The 22,917-nt window shown below is 31.2% G+C and overlaps 1 protein-coding gene and 1 pseudogene across 2 annotated transcripts in view; both read right to left on the bottom strand.

Annotated features, from left to right (window-relative positions):
* CUNH9orf85 (chromosome unknown C9orf85 homolog) overlaps positions 1-22,917 on the bottom strand; it is a 185,137-nt gene that overhangs the window by 145,939 nt on the left and 16,281 nt on the right. Inside the window, exons 2-3 of one of the 2 annotated variants that reach the window (XM_039840661.1) lie at positions 13,990-14,096; positions 126-239 (exon numbers count right to left, since the gene is read on the bottom strand). In XM_039840661.1, the coding sequence (XP_039696595.1) occupies positions 126-239; positions 13,990-14,096 (221 nt within the window). The remainder of the gene's footprint in view (positions 1-125; positions 240-13,989; positions 14,097-22,917) is intronic. The other variant, XM_039840746.1, reaches the window with a different exon arrangement.
* LOC120595588 (uncharacterized) lies at positions 9,656-9,771 on the bottom strand (annotated as a pseudogene).

Genomic DNA, 22,917 nt, shown 5'->3' with positions numbered 1-22,917 from the left:
AAAAGTCTACATTAGTGTGATATATTGTAAATTAAAATTCTTACAGCTATTGAATGTTTCCTTTGAAAAAATTCACATATCAATTACTAAAAGAGTAAAACCCAAACATAAAAAGAAATACTCACGGAGTAACAATGTCTTCTTTCTTTCCACATTTTGCGCAGACTTCAAGTTCACAGGCACATGGTCTACACATTATATGATAAGAATCCTTTACTGTCTTTTGTAAACATTTCACACTAAAAGTGAAAAACGAAATCAAATATTATTCTTCACTAATTACCTAAGATTTATTTGATGAAATGAGGGGGTGTGACTAAATGTATAGGTAAAAGCCTAAATATCAAAACACTTAGATTTGAACCTCAGATATTTGTCACTTTAGATTAATTATTAAGCATTTCTAAAAGCAGTTTACAGATGCAAAGTAATAGTACTTGAGATTTATCTACCTTCTTAAAACTTAAAAAAAATGTCATCAGCAAATAGTGACACTTTACTTCTTCCTTCCCAATTTGGATGCCTTCTATTTCTTTTTCTTGCATAACTGTTCTGGCCAGAACTTCCAATATTATATTGATAAAAGTGGTGAGAGTGGGCATCCTTGTCTTGTCCTGATCTTGTTCCTGAAAGCTTTCAGCTTTTCACTGTTGAATATAATGTTAGTTGTCGGCTTGTTGTACATGGCATTTATTATGGTAAAGTACTTTCCCTCTACACCCATTTTGTTGAGAGTTTTTATCATAAATGGATGTTGAATTCTATCCAATGCTTTTCCTGCATCTATTAATATAATTATATTATTTTTATCTTTCATTCTGTTAACATAATATATAGCATTGATTTGCAGATTATGAACTATCCTTGCGTCTTTGGAATAAATCCCACTTGATCATGCTATATGATCCTTTTAATGTATTGTTGAATTCAGTTTGCTTATATTGTGTTGAGGATTTCTGCATTTATATTAATCAAGCTATTGGGTTGTAATTTTATTTTCTTGTGGCATCCTTGTCTGGTTTTGGTATCGGTAATGCCGGCCTCATAAAAAGAGTTTAGAAGCATTCCCACCTATTTTTTCAAAGAGTTGAGAGAAGGGTTGGTATTCATTCTTCTTTAAATGTTTGGTAGAATTCACCAGTGAAGCTGTCTAATCCTGCACTTGTTTTTTGGGAGATTTTTTTATTGCTGATTCAATCTTCTTTCTAGCAATCAGTCTGTTCAGCTTTTTTCTTAATGATTCAGTCTTGGTAGGTTGTAGGTTTCTAAGAATTTATCCATTTCTTCTAGATTGTCAAATTTGTTGGTGTATAATTGTTCAGTCATCTCTTATGATTCTCTGAATTTCTGTGGTATCAGTTGTAACATCTCCTCTTTTATTTCTGATTTTCAGTCCTCTCTCTTGGTGAGTCTAGCTAAAGGTTTGTCTATTTGTTTATTTTGTTGTTGTTGTTTATGTTTTTAAATAACGAGGTTTTCTTGATCTCTATTGTCTTTTTAGTTTCTATTTCATTTATTTCTGTTGAGCTATGTTAGTTAATTCCTTCCTTCCACTAACTTTGTGTTTTGTTTGTTCCTCTTTTCTAGTTCCTTGAGGTAGAGTCAAGTTTAAGATTTTTCTGGTTTCTTGATGTAAACATTTATTGCTGTGAACTCTTAGAATGGCTTTTGTTACATCCTACAAGTTTTGGTATATTGTATTTCATTCTTTTTTTGTCTCAGGGTATTTTTTTTATTTCTCTCTTTATTTCTTCTTTGACCCATTGGTTGTTCAGTAGCATGTTGTTTATTCTCCACAAATTAGTGAATTCACCAGTTTCACTAAAATACCTAGAAGTGGAATTTCACTAAAATACCACTGTGGTTGGAAAAGATGCTTGATTTTAATCTTCTTAAATTTTTAATACTTATTTTGTGACCTAACATATGACCTATCCTGAAGAATTTTTCACACACTTGAGAAGAATTTGTATTCTGTTGCTTTAGGATAGAATGTTATGTATATATCTGTATATTGTTAAAATGTCCATGCTACCCAATGCAATATACAGAGTCAATGCAGTCCCTATCACAATCTTAATGGCATTTTTCACAGAAATAGGACAAACAATTCTAAAATTTGTATAGAACCATAAAAGACCTTTAATAGCCAAAGCAATCTTGAGAAAGGAGAACAGAGTTGAAGGCATTGTGCTCCCTGATTTCAAACTATATTACAAAGCTATAGTAATCAAAACAGTATGATATTAGCATAAAAAGAGACACATACATCAATGGAATAGAGACCCCAGAAATAAACCCACGCATATATGGTCAATTAATTTATGATTAAAAAAAGCCAAGAATATACAATAGGGAAAGAACAGTCTCGTTAATAAATCATGTTGGAAAAGCTGGACAGCCACATGCAAAGGAATGAAACTGGACCACAACTGTAGACCGCACAAAAAAATTAACTCAAAATGAATTAAAGACTTGAATGTAAGACCTGAAACCATAAAACTAAAAGAAAACATAGGCTGTAAGCTCATTAACATCAGTCTTAGCAACGAGTTTTGGATTTGACGCCAAAAGTAAAGGCAACAAAATAAAAATTAAACAGGTGAGACTACATGAAACTAAAAAGCTTCTATACAGCAAAGGAAATCATCAACAAAATAAAAAGGCAATCTGTTGAATGGGAGAAAATATTTGCAAGTCATATATCTGTCAAGGGTTAATATCCAAAGGTACAAAGGACTCATACGACTCAATAGCAAAAACAATCTGATTTAAAAATGGGCAGAGGATCTGAATAGACATTTTTTCAAAAAAGACATACAGATGACCAAAAAGCATATGAAAAGATGCTAAACATCATTAATTCTTAGGGAAATGATATTTAAAACCACAATGAGATATCCCTTCAAGAAGCTATTATCAAAAAGACTAGAAATAACAAGTGTTGGTGAGAATATAAAGAGAGTTCTTGTGCACGGATGGTGAAAATGTAAATTGGTGCAGCCTCTACGTAAACAATATGGAGGTCCCTTAAAAAATTAAAAATAGAACAATCATAAGATCCAGCAATTCCACTTCAGGGTATATATAATTCCATTTCTTTATATGTATAAAGAAGACACTAACTCCCATGTTCATTACAGTATTATTTATAAAAGCCAAGAAATTGAAACAACCTAAGTGTCCATGAATGGATAAATGGATAAAGAAAATGTGGTATATATGTATAACTGAATATTATTCAGCCATAAAAATAAAGAAAATCTTGCTATTTACAACTACATGTATGGACCTTGAGGGTACTATGCTAAGTGAAATAAGTCAGATGGAGAAAGACAAATATCATATGATCTCATTTATATGTAGAATCCAAAACTAAAGCAAAAACAAAACAAAAAAAACCTAGTGCATGGATACAGACAGCAGATTGGTTGTCAGAGGCAGGGGTGGAATGTAGGTAAAATGGATGAAGGGGGTCAATAGGTATAAACTTCCAGTTATAAAATAAATAAGTCATGAGGATACAATGTACAACATGGTGACCAGTTAATACTGTACTGCAGATTTGAAAGTTGCTAAGACTATAAATCTTAAAAGTTCTCATCACAAGAAAAAAAATTTTTGTAACTATGTATGGTGATGGATATTAACTGGACTTAATCTTGGTGATCATTTCACAATGTATACAAATATCATATCATTATATTATATATCTAAAACTAATATAGTGTTACATGTCAATTATACCTCAATTAAAAAAAATTAAAAACTTTTGTGCATCAAAGGACACTATCAAGAAAGTAAAATGAAACCCCTACTGAATGAGAGTAAACATTTTCAAGTCAAATCTGGTAAGAAATGTGTTTTTAGACTATATAAAGAACTTATAACTTAGTAATAAAGACATAAATAACTCAATTAAAAATAAGTAAAATATCTGAATAGACATTTTCACGAGGAAGATATATACATGTCCAAGAAGCATATAAGAAGATGCTCAACATCGCTAGGTACCAGAGAAATGTGAATCAAAATCACAATGAGATACCACCTCACACCCACTGGGATGCTAATTATCAAAAAGAAGGGCAATAACAAGTGTTGGTAAGGATGTCGAGAAATCTGAACCATTATATTGCTAGTGGGAAGTAAAAAGAAATGGTCACTTTTGAAAACAATTTGGCAGCTCCTCAGTTAAATATAGTTAACAAATAACCCAAGAACTCGTTTTAGATATATACCCAAGAGAACTGAAAACATATGTAAACACATATATAAACATGAAATGTTCATAGCAGCATTATTTGTAATAGCCAAAAAAAGTGGAAACAATCCCAAAGTCCATCAACTAATGAGTGAAAATATAAAATATATAATTAGACAATGCAATAATATTTAGTAATACAAATAGAATTAAGTACTAATAAATGTTAGAACATATCTGAAAAATTTATGTTAATTAAATTAATAGTCATAAAGACTATACATTGTATGATTCTGTTTATGTGAAGTGTCCAAAATCAGCAAATCTAGAGACAGAAAGCAAAGGGTAGGGGGGACTGGAAGAAATAGAGACTGACTGCTAATGAGCATAGGGTTCTGAGAAAACAAAAATGTTCACAATTGATTGCTGTGACGGTTGCACAACTCTGATATACTACATCACTGAGAAGTATACTCAAATGGATGAACTATGCAGTATGTGACTTCAATCTTAAGATTTAATGTTATGTTTATGAAAAGTCAAGTGGAAATGTGAGAAATCAGAAAAACATGGAGTGAGAGATACAAGATATAAGAAATCCACTTTAAACATAAATATATAGTTAAAAGTAGAAGGACAAGGAAAAAATATACAAACACTAATCAAAAGAAAGTTGGCATGGCTACATTATTATCAAAATGGATTTCCAAGCAAAAAAAAAAACCTGCCAGCTAAAAAAAAGAATATTAACATGATATAAAGGAATCAATCTTCCAAAAACACACAATAATCCTAAATTTTATGCACCTTAAAGAATGTTCAAATAAATGAGGCAAACTATTGAACTACAAAGAGAAATGGACAAATCCACAATTACAACTAGAGACTTCAACAATTCTCTATCACTGATGGGGTAAACAGACAAAAAAAATCAATAAAAATATAAAACAAATGATTTATAGAAGACTATCAACCAAACTGACGTTTCTAGAACACTCCACCCAACAAGGGCAAGATAGTCTTTTCAAGCACGTATGAAACATTCTCCAAGATGGACCATCTCTGAGCCGTAAAATCAATCCTAATAAATTAAAAAAATAAATAACCTGAAACTTATTATATGAAGTACATTCTCTTACCACAGTGAAATTAACTAGAAATCAATAACAGAAAAATATCTGGAAAATGTCCAAGTATCTATAAATTGAACACTTCTAAATAACCTACAAGTCAAAGAAGAAATCACAGGAAAAATTAGAAAATATTTTGATTGATAGACAATGAAAACAATCAAAATCTGTAGAAGAGAGCTAAAGAAATTCTTGGAAAATTTATATAATTAAATGTTTATACTGAACAAGAACTATCTAAAGTTCTACCTTAGGAAAGCAGAAAAAGAAGTGTAAATTAAACTCAAAGCAAACAAAAGGAAGAAATATTGATATGAACAGTAATCAATGAAACTGAAAATAGTTGAATTTTGTTTTTAATACTATATACTATAAAGGTGAATTTTACTGCATGTAAATTACACCTTCAAAACACTTGACTGGGAAAAATAAGTTAAAATCTAAAAGGAACCCTAAATTACAATCTAATTGAAAATAATTATTAAAATTTTGTGTTAATTTATTTGGTATGTTGTTGTGACTTTCTAAAAAGCTTTACTTAATTAGTCTACAATAAAAAATAGATTTAAAAATGTATGCCATTAGAACGCATACAGGTAAAGTTATAATAATTCAAATAAAGATATCTTTCACCGTGTTCTTGGCTTCCATTTTTTAAAATTTTAAAATAATTTTTTAAAAAAGTTCATCTTGGTTAGGTTCACCTAAGCTTCAAGAAAATTAGAACACTTTCAACTCTATATATATGTTTTTATACCAGGGACTCCAGAGGTAAACCAATCCTTAAGTATTCAAAATTGCTAATTCGGAGACAAAATTGTATTTACCAAACTGTTAATGTTAAAACTTACATGCAAAATAGGCTTAAAAATGGGATATTCTGTTTTGGAATCTGAAGTCAAAAGATCACGGATTCCACATTCTCTAGCCAACAAGTCCCCAAAACAGTGACTTTAACACAGGCTCAAACACCTGCAAAGCTTATTACAATGCAGATTAATGGCTCCACCTCTTGTTTATATAATCAGAATCTTGGGGCTGGGTCCCAAGAATCTGCCTGTTAAACAAACTCTTCAAGACATTCTTATGCACACAACTTGAGAACTCTTGACTAGATCAAAGTAATACTGCCTTGATCAGGGGATTTTCCATTGTTCCCGTAGCTGGTTGAGACTGTAATGGCCAATTCTGAGAAGGGAAGGAATTCTATTGCTGAAAGCAATTATGCTCTTTTCAAATTTAAATTAATTCTGAAAAACAGGTTTTATTGGTCTACTACCTTTGTGACTGACTATAAATATACCTATTTACAAAGAGATATATACACGTTGTTAAAATGACATGTTTCTTTTTTATAAATGTAAGAATAAACTATATAAATTTATAGACGTCTAAATAAACTATATAAATTTATAGATATTTACAACCCTCCAGTTTCTCTGTCACAGAAGTGGGAGCTTTGTGTGCCTTCTCTTTCAAAACTCTTAATCCATGCTTTACATCCTCACTGGGAGAATAAGAGAAGAGCTGAAAGTAATTGAGTTTCTGGATTTTTTTTCACTTTAATACATTTATTTATCTAGCTAAAGAATCTTGATTGTAAGCATGGAATAATTTAGATACGATTTTAATGAGATATGCATTCAAAGTTGTCATAAAATCTGTGAAGTATATTGAAATGTCTTTTAACATAACTGCAAGTTATTTAATCACTTCTGTGGGTTTTCTTTAATACAAAATACATATAGTAAGGAAAACAATTCAACTAAATATAAATTTTACCTAATTTCTCTTGAAGATGGCTATACTTTAAAAATTTTGTGAGTACACTGCTAAGAGAAATTCAGAGATGTTAAAATAATGATGATTTTGCCTTCTTTTAATTTCTCCATGGAATATAATTTCTAAGAAAAATCAAACAATCTTGACCATTCATATACCACTACTAATCATCTTAGTGGAAACTGTGGTCAAAGAAAAACACAGGTTGTACCCATAAACAATATTTACTAACAAAGGAGATAGTACACTTTTTTAAATGTTACAAAATTTGTAATTTTTTACAATGAAAAATACAAAAGGAAAGAAAAGTAATTAAAAGATAAAAAATGTTCACTGCATATTTAAGGATGAAATCAGGGGAAAAAAATCTGAAGTGTTAAATAGACCACCATAAATAGTAGAAAATATTATTTTGAAAACAGCACTGATTTGGGAAACAGAAGACCTAGATTCTAGCCCAGCTTCAATATCTTTTCGATACAATCTTTGAAAGTCACTTTAACTTCTTTGAATCTCATTCTTATAATGAATACTAAAAGTACTGGTACCTTAGCATGAACAAAGACAGTGCCACCACATTGTATTAGTAATCACCATATTCATCACTTTCACAAACTCACAGTTAAAAAGCAAAAATAAAAATCCCATATACTTTTAAGTGACATCATTATGGTAGCAGCATGACTTTTTATATTGTATAATAAAACATATCAACATTTGGAAGATCTGTATAACTCAGTGAACTAATATTTTCTAAATGAGCAAATGGAAAATCATCCATAAGTGAAAGATCCATCCCAAGTACAAGACAGACCAGTTTAGCTTAACAGCATATAAAGTGTTCATTGATGTGGTTTCAGATTCTACATTGTAACTAACCTTTAGGAAACTGCCACTTGTTGAAATTTGATATAGTATCAAAGATGAATTTCTAAAATTATCTGGAAAAGACTATTAAAATTTACATTTATTCCTTTTAAAGTTCACTCTTTCCTTTTCCTTCTACTAGCTGGACACTAAAGACATTTGTAAAAATGTAAAACAATGCCATTTGTCTAATAATTTTGTTTTGAAAGTTATTTTTCATAAAATGTTATTAATATTAACACTTAATGGGCCTATGTTGTTTATATTCAATATTATTTATTAAATAATTATTTTTAAAATGTCAGTTTGCAAATATAATACAATAGATATCAACAGATATAATCCTGCTATAATTTTTCTGGCACTACCTTCATTTCCTTGTTATATTATTACACTTTAACCTTTATCATAATTCAGCTCCACTGATAATAATACTCTCACATATGTGATGACTAGGTGCTTTTGTAAACAGTGAGCTGTGGTACTCCACCCTTGGTGTACAAATAACAGAAACTTAACATCAACAGAGTTCCATAAGTCACACTTCCTCCAGTGGCTCTAAGTAATCTGTGCTAATGTAGAAAGATTCTGTAACTATACTAAGGAATTACATCATATGCTACCTTGAAAATGCTTTTAAAGAAACACTATCCCCAAATTCCAAAAACTGAGAAGTTACAATTCACATCCCTGTGTCCCTAAATGATATGTTTGAAAATAAGTAGAGGGATCACTCTATCTCTTCTTATTGTAACAGTATATTTTATTAGATTAATTCTTAAAAAGAACACAAAATATTTACCACTGACCAAAAGTACTTTAGAAAAAAAAGAGAAAAATCACAATTATTACACTTTAAGGCAGGCAATTTTAAATCAAAGCTTGCTGTATCAATCTTAATGTCAAAAAATAGGATTCATGCACTGTTGAACAATTGATAAAATAAAACTCCACTTTTACCTTTAAATATTAAAGGACAAGGTCCCAGGCAAGAATAAAGCCAGAGTTAACAGTCACCACACACTACAACATGACAAGAAAAGAACCACCTATGACTAAAACTCCACTCCAGCACATCTTGATACTCCTGGAATGTGGTGACATTATCACTGATTAATCATCAGAGACTCAACCTATTATAAGAAATGCTGGAGTTGAAGAGCATAACAAAAGAAGACAAAGCATATAGTTTATTTATCATACACTGGTATACGTGGAGAGTACTGATAATATTGCAATATATAACAATGTTTATCTTTGTTTGATAAAAGAACAAAAAATAATAATGGTCAACCCACTTTTTAAAGTATAGATAGTCGACCACTTAACATATATTATCAGTCTCGTTTTCTCTTCATTAAATGTATATTCAAAGTATACAGAAAATTTTTTTCACAAGCAACATTGATTAATGTTATGGATCACCACATGCGTGTCCTCTTTTTATACAAAGTTTTTTTTCTAATCTAACCAAATTGGCCAAACTAAGACCTTTGAGATAATCTTGTATAAACCAGCAATCCTTTTTTTTTTTTTTTAAAGTTTATCTATCTATCTACCTACCTACCTACCTAATTTATTTTTTGGTGTTGGTAAAAAAAACATAACATAAAATTTGCCGTCTTAATTATTTTACTTTTTATTTTTTAAATTATTTTATTATTATTATTTATGCCTACAGCACCTGGTCTTCCTAGGTGGTCTCCCACCCAAGTACTAACCAGGCCCGACCCTGCTCAGCTTCCGAGATCAGACATCAGGCTTGTTCAGGGTGGCATGGCCACAGACCATGGACCGTGGCTCCACTGCGGCGCAAACCCAGGATCTTCTGCGTACACAAACAAAGCAGACATGCTAACCACTACACTATGGAACCACATCTGCCATCTTAATCATTTTAAAGTGTACAGTACAGTAGTGTTAAGCACATTTACACTGTTGTACAACCAATCTCCAGAACTCTCACCACAAAAGTTTGAAACTCTGTACCCATTAAACAACCCGCCTTGTCCCCTTCTGCCAGCCCTTGGTAACCACTATTCTACTTTCCGTTGCTATAAATTTGACTATTTTAGATAACCTAATATAAATGGAATCATACAGTATTTCTCTTTTTGCAACTGGCTTATTTCACTAAGCATAATGTCTTAAAGGCTCATCCATATTGTAGCCTGTGACAGAATTTCCTCCCTTTTTAAGGCTAAATATATATATATATACGATATTCCATTGTCTACATACTACTGTGGCAGTCAGTGAGAATAAAAATTAAGAGGCAATACATTTTAAAATTATCAGTCAGGAAGTGCTAAATACATGGATGTGAGAACCAGACCCTCAGGGGGAGTGACTTTGTTTAACGAAAAGATTTAATGAAAAGCAAAGTGTTTTATGCATAAAGCCCCCACACGTCATCAAAATGTTAGGCCAGATGACCCTAGTGCAATGTTGGTTCGAAGGCATGTTACTACACCAGTTACTCCTCTCTTCACTTGAATTATTTTTAGGATGAAATCTACTTTCAATCAACATTCTTCTTGTGGCATTTAAGGCCTGGGCTCCCTTCTCCTCATTCAGGACAGTTTTCTTTTGGCCTGTTGTGTTCAACAGACTTCTGGGTAAGCTTTTATTTTTGTCAAGAAGTCTACAGCTGAAAAGTCTGAAAACCAATGACCTAAGATATATACAACATTTCAGTGGCTTGGCCCTATGAGTATCTATTTATTTTGTACACACCAGGGTTTCTCAACCAAGACACTATTGACATGTTGGGCTAGATAGGTCTTTGCGGTGGGGGCTGTCCTATGTACTATAGGATGTTTAGCAGCATCCCTGGCCTCTACCCACTATATACCAGTACCATCCCTCCCAGATCTTCTAGTCATGATGATCAAAACTGTCTCTAGATATTCCCGAATGTCCCCTGTGGGGCGAAATCCTCCCTTCCCAGTTGAGAGCTGCAGATATAGAGGACTTAACAGGTCCAATTCTAACCTCAGACTCCAATCTGTTCGTGGCCTGTTGCTGTTGATATCAGTTTCCCCTTTCTCTTTTATTACTATAACAATATTAAACATGAGCTCACTGTATTACTGGTGAATTTTTCTTTCACGGGTAGGAGGAGAAAAGAAGCAGGATAGAGATTCTAATACAAATTCAGGTATTTGCCTACCACACTTCCAAATTAATAAGAAAAAAAGGTTGCATAGTTACCTGAAATACAAGACATAAGAAGTTTCTAAGTACCAGCTTAGGCATTTCAATATCTAAATGTAAAATCTATTGTGTAGATACATGTATATATATATAAAAAAAAGCAGGATATAGTCATATAAATCCCAACAAAAGACAAATTTAATTTATAAGCAATTAGCTTGAAAAAAAACATTTAAAATTTCAAAACAATTTATGCTACCATCAGCATCTTTCATCAATGGATTTAAAACTCTTACAATGTTGGTCAAATTTTAATATGCAGAAAAAGCAAAGTGGCTATAGATGAGTTATTCTTTCTATAAGATTCTAAATTTTGGATTAGAGTTTGAAAGCTAGACTTTTCAAAATGCCTAATGTGTCACATATTCAGTATAATCTCAAATCCCTGATGTTCTAGGCCAGGTATGAGACCTCGTAAGTAACATGTTCAGACCACATTTTAACTAGCAGTTTCTTAGTGTCTCATTATTCACCATTTGTTTTACATTAGCTTAGGCTTCTTTATTCCTAGAGATTTTCCTTTAGGCATTAATGTCTTGTTATCTGTATTTTGGGATTTATACAATATTTTATTTCCCTTGTTTGCATTTATTATGAACAATTCTATGGCTAACCACATCTGCCCCAGGGTGATGTGGAATAGCAGCGCCTGACGTCCTCTGAGCCCTCATCTCATTGACTCAGCTGAGGTCTCTCAAAGGCCTCTGGGTTACACTGTACTATCCAGGTAGCGGCAACATCACCATGAACTTCCCTGACTTCAAGAACTTCAATGATTCTAAGACAGGACACAGTTGTTGACTTTTAGGTCCACGTGTTCACACCTAACCATTCTTAAAGGTTGTTGTGCTGTAAGTTTTCTGGAACTATATATAAGATTTGCTATTAACACTGTCTCTTTTTATTTTTAAGTGAGTCTTTGTTTCCTTCTTAAGAAAATATTTGTTCTTCCAGGATTTAAAGTATACAAATGCTTCTGGAGCTGTAAAATATTAAGACCATATACAGAAAGATGTAAAATCCAAGAGCTGTCTGAAATAATTAAGTTCAGAAATTTTACAGCAAATCATAGCATCTGAAAATTTGTAATAATCAACATTATCTTTTAAATACTAGAATACTCATAATGAAGATAAACATAAGATGCAGCACATACAAAAGAAACTAATATTAAAATAATGGATAAGGCAGGAATGTTTTTAAGTAATTTTGTTTGTTATAATACTAATCTATTAAAACTCTATGGCTATGTAAATATTTATTACCTATACTTCAAATTCTTTTAGGAAATAATGCTACCAAGAGAAAAATGGAGACTGGTGATGAAATCTGAAAATACCTTTACAGAAAGACTTGCTAAAATATTCAGAAAGCTACAAACCTTATATTAGGCAGGCCTATTAACTAAAACTACATGGTTTATTAGCATAATCAGCATCTAATTTTTATGGTAGAGACTACAGTTAATTCATTCATGGAAATCTAGTATTGGACATAAACAGTTGCCAAATTTCCCCACTAGTAATTTGGGCCAGTGAGCATAAAAATTATCAGATTTGTTTAAAATTGTTTTCTTTATGGAGGAATGCTAGAGAACATGAAAAAGACTCAAAGATAGAGAGAAACTTAAAGGAGTCAACTATACCTATAATAAATAACTAAAAAAATTCTGCTATAAAAGTGTAATACAAAAAAAAAAAATCTAAATAGCTAATCTATCCTTCCTTGAGGATTTTACCTTTCGGTATTAAAAAGGAAGCATCTTAAGTGAAATGAACCACCCAAAATAAAAAATTCAAAACTGTTAAATATTCTCGAGAAGACAAATTACCCTATAGCTTGACTTACAGATTTGTAAAATGTCTGATATCATTTTTCAGTAAAAATTAACAGCAAAGGTTCTCTCATATTTATTATTTAGGCAACCTTCCAAACTTTAAGTAAAATTTTCTCCCATAAAAGAAGAGGGAATATATTTAAGGAAGATGCCACCACAGAATAGCTAAAAGGAAAATAAAGCAACAGTGAACAAATATGTGTTTTAAATAGCTATACTATACAGACTACCAAATTAAACTCATAATGTAAAAGCACTATCACATATATTAATGCTAAATTTTATATTTGGAATTATCACTTTTCTCTTTTAGGCAGCAATCAACCTCTAATATGGTCCTTGTTCAGCTGAGCTAAAGAATATAAGGGAGCAGGACCAGGATGTATATACATAAGGCTGATAAAAGAATCCCAGAATTATAGAAAAACGGTGAGGAACAGAGGGATGAGAAACAAAGTCCAGTATCTTTTCATTTAGACTCAAATATTCAAAGGGATAAAATTAAAAGTTACCAACCTAGTGATTTATTTATGATCATCTAAGCCTTTTCAGTAATCTTCATGGGTTGAATTAAAAAGTCAGACCCCTTTTAAGATCTCCTTGGTAAAGATGATCCATAGTAAATACTGTTGCCTCATAAGTGGAAGGTGGACTTTTACAAAATAAACTTCTTCTTCTCTGCCCTAATCCACCTGTTATGAACAAGATTCTATAAAAAATGGTGCATTATTTATTTATGAAAGAATGAGACGGGGAATGACGAATCCACTTTTTCAATCTATTTGCCTTCACAAAGCAAGACTCAGCATGTAAGATGAAATTCTACATGAAAGAATGAAATTTTTTTCTCTATTTATTTTAATATTTATTTAGGTAATTTTGAAAATCGGAGAATGAAATAAAAAGCTATGATATATATAATACTGGTAAGGTAATTAAAAAACTTAACTCACCATTTTTTAGGCTTTGACAATGGTTTGTATTTGCTGTATTTTACTCGCCATTCAAGAACTTCTTTACAGCGCTGACACACTCCATCGTGAAGTTTTGCATTAATTTTCTTAAAAACAAACAGAAAAGCGAATTGAGAATTTCACCTGAGCCAGCATTGCAAACCCCATGAAAAAGGCACGAGAAAGTTTTTTTAAAATGGTAACCTAACTTTAATCTGTGTAACATTTTATAATATACTATGTATTTTTACATACATTACTCAATTTGGTTCTTTACAAAAGCAAAGATTCTTACTGATGCACTCAGAATCATCTAGGAAACTTTTTAATTTCCTGGCAGGAGTATTTTTTTTTTTTTTACTGAAATACAATGGATTTATTTAATTGATTGTATTTGAGTGTCCAACACTCCCTCCTCCCCAAGGCCGGAGTATTCTGAGAAAGTCCTTACCACTAACTCTGATGTGTACACGTTAAAACTCAAACTGTACAGTTAAGGTATGTGCATTTTACTGTACGTAAATTATACCTCAATAAAAATGTAATAATAAAGAAGAAAACTTAATTCATATTTGAAGACTACTTTTTGACAATTCAAATCTTACCACTGAAAAATGAGAAATTAAACTTAGAAATTAAAAGTCCTGAATGTCAGTCTGTGGGAGAGAGCAGACTATGAAACGAGAAAGGAATGCCAGGGAGAAGCAGCTGCAAGCAAGAAGGCATTTAATTATTCAATTTAATCCATTTGTATTCTCATGTAAAGAAAAATGTTTTAGAAAAGTTACCTTGCTAATCCGGTTTCTTCAAAACAGAAAATAAATATGTTCATGTAAATGCCTGTGGTGGGCAAAAGGGCTTTATGATAGGAAAAAAAACTTTTATTATAACTTCCTTCCCAAAATGTGTTGGGAATTAAGGAGGAGGGGGAATTTTTAAATGTGTCATGTGTTTGCCACAATAGTTTTATATTTTATGACATATTCATTTGACTCAGGATGTAGATTATGTATTTTCACTAAGTACTCTGAGAATTATCTAATTTACTTGCCCATGGAAGCCTCGTCTTTGCTTATTGTTAGTATAATGAATTCAGGACATTTTAAGTTTTCTTTGCTTCCTTTGTTTGTTTCTCTTTTTTTTTTTTTTTTAAATTTCTCAAGAGGAAAAAGAAAAGCATCACAAAAGACGCGTATTCTTTGGAACGTTATTTGATACTGAGTTAAAAAACACAATGTTTAGAGATTATCTGAAACAAAACTTTTGAACAGTGCTTGATATTCTTTAAAGTTCTAAACAAGAAAGCAAAATAATGTCACAAAACATTTATTCAAAGAGAAATATTTCAAGGATATTTTCAAACCACCATAAATTAAGCTGTGAATATATTATATTTGAATCTAACTCTGTGCTGAAAAACATAATTCTGTTACTTATGAATTGTGTATGAGTATTTCTTTTTTCCTGACCTATATGGAGAGTCCCCAGGAAAATAAACTTTTCATGCCGCTGTATCTCTTCTTACTGTGGTATGCTAACTGTTACCAGAGAGAAGGAAATCTGTGCCTAATATGAAACTCCTTATCAATCATGGTACTTAGTTTGCTAAGACATACTCAGGACTAAAGTTCACATTACATCATTTGTTCTCACTGGCCTCTGTCACCTAGAATATCTTACTAAAAGCGTTATTTACATTTCATAACTCTAATAATGGGAACGAGCTAATGACTTGACCTAAGATTACAATATGAATATTATATAAACTTTCTAATTAGAATATTCTTAGAATGCAGAACATTTCATTACCTGCAATTTTATTATATGTAACACTCTGCTTATTAACTAGGAAGCATTATTTGGTTTCTTGTTTATTTCTGTATCTAATCTCTGGCCAGTTTATCTTGATTTACAAAGCTGCACATAGTTTTGAAACTGGTTTATTTAGGGTGGATCAACAGTAGAACAAAACAGGTCTTTGTGGGAACTTGTCCTATGAGTGATGTATGAAGCAGTATAAATGGAGATGTTGTACACTGCTCACATGACTAACAGGCACTACCACAAAATTAAACTTGATTTTCATGTGGTAAGAAATGAATGACAGTAAGAATGAGAATAGCACTTTCACTTAAAAATAGTTGCACAAAGAACGAAAACTGTACCCCTTGTTTTGCTATATTTTGACGAACTAGAAAAAGTGAATTCCTAGGACGTGAACAATGAAAGTTAAGTTCTAGTTCTAGGAATCATTCTGCTTGGGGCAAAGGAGATGGTGATCCTACCTTACACCTATGATGTTTACAACTAACCTTGTAAAATTGGCAACAATTTTAGCATGTTCTTCATGGTAGGAGATCATAGGTTATTAAAGTTAAGATTTAAGCATGTCCAAATATAAAATCAAAACTTAGTTTTATAAGTACAAAAGCCTTTAAATATCATTTAATTTAACAAGATTCTTTACAGATCTTTAAAGGGAAAAAACCATCAGTGTAAGATTCCACTGAACTTAGGAGACTTAAAGAAGAAAATCTTATTTATTAAGTGAATATATTTTTTAAAAAGTTAGAATAAACTTAAGGTGTATCAAATGATACTCCTACTTAATTTATACATAAAGTCTTAATATTGTCTTAGCCACCATTAATTCATACATATTTTATAGTAAATGTTGTTATCCCTGCTTTAAACATTCTGCTGTCAGACAATGTGTCTTTGGTAATATAACATGGCAATCCCAAAAAGAAGGTGGGTGAGAACTTCAACTCTCAAGAAGGTAGCAAGAGCAAATTATAAATATAACATCTGTATCAACATGCTGATGCTGAAAAATATTTAATAAAAATATAAAGTATCATTTATATCAACAGAAGGATGATACTGTTGTGTGTGGGGGGATTTGAATACCATTCAAGAGCAACTGATATAATTTTTCATTAGGATTTTTGGTACATGGTAATTCTTTCAGCAATGCTAAAGTAAAACAACATATTTTACTTCCCTTCATTAATTAAAAAATAGATTTAAAAAATGAAATTCTCAAGGAAAATGCCAATTACAACTACTGTTGTAAATCCACTTCCATGGAATGGTCTTGTTCTTTCCCCTGTGCATTTTCCCTCCCCACAAAAATAAGGTATTTTATATCTTATTTAATTATATTAAAAACATATCTTTTAAGATTTTCTAGTAACAGTCCATTAATATAAATTTAATTAGAGGATAAAAGATCTCTGGATTTGGGAGTGAGAACTTATATGACTAATAATAATATGAAAATCTGTCTTGTAGAGGTCGTGACTTTCAAATCATAAACTACTTTAAGTCTTTTAAATAAGTCTAGCACATTACTGGGCATAAAGTATCTTACAAAATAAATACAAGCAAAAAACAATGAGGGAATCAGATCAAGGGGGAAAAGAAGGTAGGTAGAGAAAATTACAAAGCGGTCAGGAGTGCTGCTGGGAAGTACACTAGCTAAAGATGGGTCACAAGGTGAGATATGAGCTTTTTAGCAGCCAGGAAAACAGAAGCTCTGCTCCCCTCCTACCTGATTCAATGTCTGTAACATGCTAAAATCCAGTTTCTCAAAAACAGCACAACTATTCTTGCTATTTAAACGCAAAGTTTCATCTTTACCAAAAAGGATACCATTCGATATAGTAAGTAATGGTCCCAAAAATATCCTTACAGTACACGGCATTTTCATAGAACTATTTTCTACCTGGGTTCTCAAAGTATGCTGGTGTTATATAATGCTAAACGTAGTATGGTTAAAAAAAATAAAGTTATTCTCAGGGATGCAATGTAGGTACAGATGCCTGATATTCATAGGATCTATAGAAATACACTGCATATCACAAGGCTATCTTCCATAAATAGTACTCAATTGAGTTCTAAAAACATTCACCTCTAATACAAAAATTTTCAAACATGCAGAAAAAAGTTAAAACAATAATATTAATACATAGCCATATACACACTGTCTAGAGACAACTGTTAATATTTTTTTTTACCTATTTGCTTTTTATACATGTATACTTAAGTTGCAGACATGAAGACACTTCACCTCTTTATCATATATATCCTAGAAACAGACTTTCTCCTACTTAACTACAATATTATTATTGCACCTCAGAAAAATGAAAAATAATTCTTAAGGTCATTGAATGTTACCAGTCTACATTAAACTTCCCTCAACTGCTTCTCCTACCCCCCAAATCAGTATTCAGGTACTGTTTGTTCTCTTTTTATCTAGAAGGGTCTCCTCTATTACATGGATGTTTTTGAAAATACCAGGTAGACTGTCTTCAAGAATATCCCAGGCTGTGAATGTCTGATTGTTTTCTAATGGTATAATTTAACTCATTGCTTTATCTCCTGTTTTTCCATAAAGTGGAAGTTATATTTAAAGGCTTGATTAGATCCATGTTTATTTTATTTTATTTTTTTTGACAAGAATAGTTCATATGTGCTGTTGCTGTGGACTTCGTATTACTCCAAGTCAGGAAGCATAAACTGTCCAGTTCTCGCCTAGTCAGCAATGCAAAGTGTGACTGATCACTTGGTTAAAGTGGTGACTGCCCAGATCTCTTCGATTATATAAAGATTAGCAATAATCTATGGGGGTCGTGTCAACATACTATTCCACAATAACATTTCACTTCATGGTTTTAGCATCCATTCAAGATCTTTTGCCTGAATAAATCATTTTAAATAACTTTATCATAACTTTATCATTCTTTCTACATTAAATTTTTTTTAAAAAGGTTGTCAGCTAAAGTCAGTTTTGAGGTATAATCTATTTATAGCAAAAATTCATCCCTTTTAGGTATATAGTTCTATGAATCTGACAACCAAAATATAGAACATTTCCATCACTCTAAAAAGTTCCCTCATGCCCCCTTGTTGCCAATCCCCTCTACCACTCCCCAGGCAACACTGATTTTTAAAATCTGCTATTGTTTTGTCTTTTCCAGAATGTCACATAAATGGAATGATAAAGTAAATAACTATTTGAAGAGCTCATTCCTTTTTATTGAATGGTATTCCATTGTGCTCTAATGTTTATGAAGTCACCATTTGAAGGACATTCTGAATTGTTTCTAGTTTGAGGTACTAATAAATATTTGCATACAAGAACTGACATCTTAACAATATCATGTGGATAGATTTTATTTCTCTTGAGTTAATATCTAAGAATGATATTGTTGAGTTACATTATTGTTTTATGCTTAAATTTATAAGAAACTAAGTTTTTCGAAGTGGCTGTATCATTTTGCATTCAAATTAGCCATATATAAAGATCCAGTTTTTCTGTACCCTTTCTAGTGCCTGAAATTATGTTTTTATTTTAGCCATTCAAAAAGGCGTGTAGTGTTCTCATTATAGTTTTAATTTGCATTGCCCTAATAATAATATTGAACATCTTTTCACACGCTTGCTTGTTATCATGTATTTTCTTTATTGAGGGTCTTTTAAATCTTTTGCCCATTTTTTAATTGAGTTGTTCCTTTTCTTATTATTGACATGTGAGGGTTCTCTATGTATTCTAGATACCAGGCCTTTATTGATACATATTTTGCAAATATATTTTCCCAATCAATACTTCTAATTTCATTATCTTAGCAGTGTCTTTCTAATAAAAGACCTATTTAATTTAATGAAGAACAATTTTTCAATTATTTCTTTTATGGATCAGGCTTTTTGTGTCAAATCTAAGAAATCTTTGAAGAATCATGAAAATTTTTACCTATTTTTTTTCTGGAAGATCAGTAATTTTAGTTTTTACATTTAGTGTATATAATGATCCATTTTGAGTTAATTTTTATAGATGGTGTGGTGATAGAGTGCCTTTTTAAAATGTATAGAGATGTCTAAGTTCCAGCACGATTGAACTGCATTTGTAATTTGTCAAAAGTTAAGTAGCTGTAGGTCTATTTTTGAACTCAATATTCTATCACATTAAATCTATGCATCTACTCTTTCACCAGTAACACCTTGTCTAGATTACCGTAGCTTTACGGTTTTGAAAACAGTACTGTACGTCTTCCAACTCTATTCTTTTTTAAAATTGTTTTGGCTATTCTAGTTCCTTTACTTTTCTGTATACATTTTAGAATTTCAACAAAAAAAGCCTGCTATGATTGTGATTAGGATTATATTGAAACTATATAAATTTGGGAAAGAACTGGCATCTTAACAATATTCAATCTTCCGATCCACGAACACTGCACATTCCTGGATAAACCCCACTTGTCTGTGACGTACTGTCTTTTTTATTTACTGGTGAATACAATATGCTAATATTTTGTTGTTGATTTTTGTGTCTAAGTCCAATGAGGGATGTTGGTCCACAGTTGTTTTGTTTTTTTTTTCTTAAAATGTTTTTGTCTGGTTTTGGTTGCTTGAGAATTCATGTGTATGGATTAAAAGGACTTAAAACAGGAGTAAAGATGTTATATATCTTAGAAGAATACTAGAATATTACAAATCTGTAGCGTAAGCCCAAATCCACATTTTTAAGTGTTTCAAAATACATTTACATGTTTAAAGTTGTTTTTTGTCACAAACTCAGAAAATATTTAGCCTAACTAGATGGAGCTCAATTTCTTATAGGTTAACCTTTGGTTTGATCATATTCAGAGAACACTTTTAGGAATCAAATATATAGTGAATAATTATAAGTGGGGCAAAGGAGAGAGCAAAGTTCAAACTTTACAGAGAAATCTCTTTTGTATTCTGTCCAGAAGTCTGTGAACTTTGTTCATCTCCCTACTACTTGGGTTTGCAACTAGTTTTTTACCTTTAATTCTTTTTTTTCCCACTGTGTATTAACAGTGATACATTACATTGTATGATTTTCTTATAACAAGAATGTATTACTTTTGCAGATGAAAAATAAATTTAATGATCAATTTTATAGATTTAAAACAATTTGAGCATTTATATATAAATGTTCACATTATAGAAATTTTATAAAAATACATATAAAAAAATACAAGTCTCATCACTGAGATTCTATACTCCTAGCATTTCAAGCACACATATTTACAGAAATTTGCATTTTTTTCTGTACATTATAATTGTACCTTTCTTCAACCAAGTACATAATTATTCGGATGCTGAAGCAGATGTTTCCTAATATTATCTATAAAAATTTCCTTTGCTTTCTTATCCAGTCAGTTAAAATTTTAGAAAGAACAAAAGACATTGTCATTTTCCTTTTCAAAAAGGGAATTAAAAAGTATTCTTGCTATGATCAACTTAATATCACATTTACTATAAATGGAAAACCACTACTATATGATCCAAGATATCAATATTGAGTTCTCTTCATTTAAAACTTTCAAACTTACAGACTCTTTTAATAATGTGATAAGGCGCAATAGTTTAAATGTCTATTATATATGCTCAGAAATACCTTATTTGCAAAAATTCCTGAGTCTTACTATTTTTATGTATTTTGTTATTTCACAAAATGAGCTAGTCATATAAATTGCTCAGAAATACTTTTGAAGTTAGTTCTAGTAGTAAAATTGATTTTATTGTCATTTAAGGAAAAATATAAAACCAAAGTTACTATGGGCCTAGTTCTTTTTAGGGAACTACATGTGTTCAGTGTAGTTAATTAGATTAGCTATCAACATATATAAAAATTTTTCACAAAAATTTCAGCCCAAGTCTCCTTTGAGCAAAATATTACTCCAGTGTTCTAAAATACCTGATACACCCAGAGGCTTAAAACAGTAAAATATTGCTGGTTAAAATCAGAATTGCTTCCCAATTCTGATTGGGAAGGCACTCACTAATCAAACTAACCTCAGAGATGCCTAAGACAGATGGTTGAATCTAGTCTTTTGTGATTTAGTTTCTACCTCCACCTACTCTCAAGCTCTAATTACAGCTCTCTAAAACAGTTTTTCTTGGGGGAAGTAGGTTTTTGAGATTCAAAAATGTAGTATTTAAATTATAAAACCAAAATGTTGTAAATCCTATCCTCTATTTCAGAAAAAAAATTTTAAATCAGAAATATGAACTTCCCCTTTAAGATGGGACAAGCTTTGATTAAATAAAACTTGTAAAAATAAATACATACTTACTTGATATATATATATACATCAAAGACATAAATATGAGTAATCAATATTTGATTTTTTTACTATATAAAATTCTTATTAAAAGATACCTAAGCTATTAAGTGAGGTATATTTCTACTGAAATAATTTTCTTCCCTGAAGTCTAATCCATCCTCTTCATATTTACTCTATACGCATTATAAGTCCTTAAAACACCAATATCAAACTAAGAAAGTAAAAATATATACTAGAAATACTCAAAGTGCTCCTCTTGTTCAAAACACTTACAATATAAGCTTTTTCTAGTCAAGATATAATATTTGATTCCCTCTCCCACTTTTTTTTGTTGTTGTTGTTATTGCTGGCATCTTTAACAGGCAACATCTGTGAAAATAAACAATTGCATTTTCATCCGAAGACTGAATATAAAATGAGTTCTGATCATCCCAAACAGAGGACTATTCTCTCAATAAGCGGGTAGAGCTATTGTCAATTACAATTATACAGAGAAGGTTTATATAGAAACTACCCAAACTACCTATTGATTTATTTCAGCAGCCAAGCAAACTACCCAGATTTTCATTGACAAACTTAATGCAGACACTTAAATGGAGCCACACCTGCTTACAGGCAGAAACATGTTAGTGCAATTTCATCTTCTGGCAGTAGAGAAACCTATTAAGAAAGCAATTTCTTTTTTCAAAAGTATGTATTACTCATTTACTTTTAAGAAAAATTTTAAATAAGTTGGTACTGTGTATGTTAACAAGAAAATATTTCTGTAAGATTTTAAGAACCAAAACACTGCATCAATAAGTCAATCACACCTTTTAGAACAAAGAGCACT

Source organism: Pteropus medius, unplaced genomic scaffold (assembly GCF_902729225.1).
Source record: "Pteropus medius unplaced genomic scaffold, Ma_sr-lr_union100, whole genome shotgun sequence".
Lineage (NCBI taxonomy): Eukaryota > Metazoa > Chordata > Mammalia > Chiroptera > Pteropodidae > Pteropus > Pteropus medius.
Note: the sequence above shows the minus strand (reverse complement) of the source record. Positions and strands in the feature narration are given on the sequence as shown.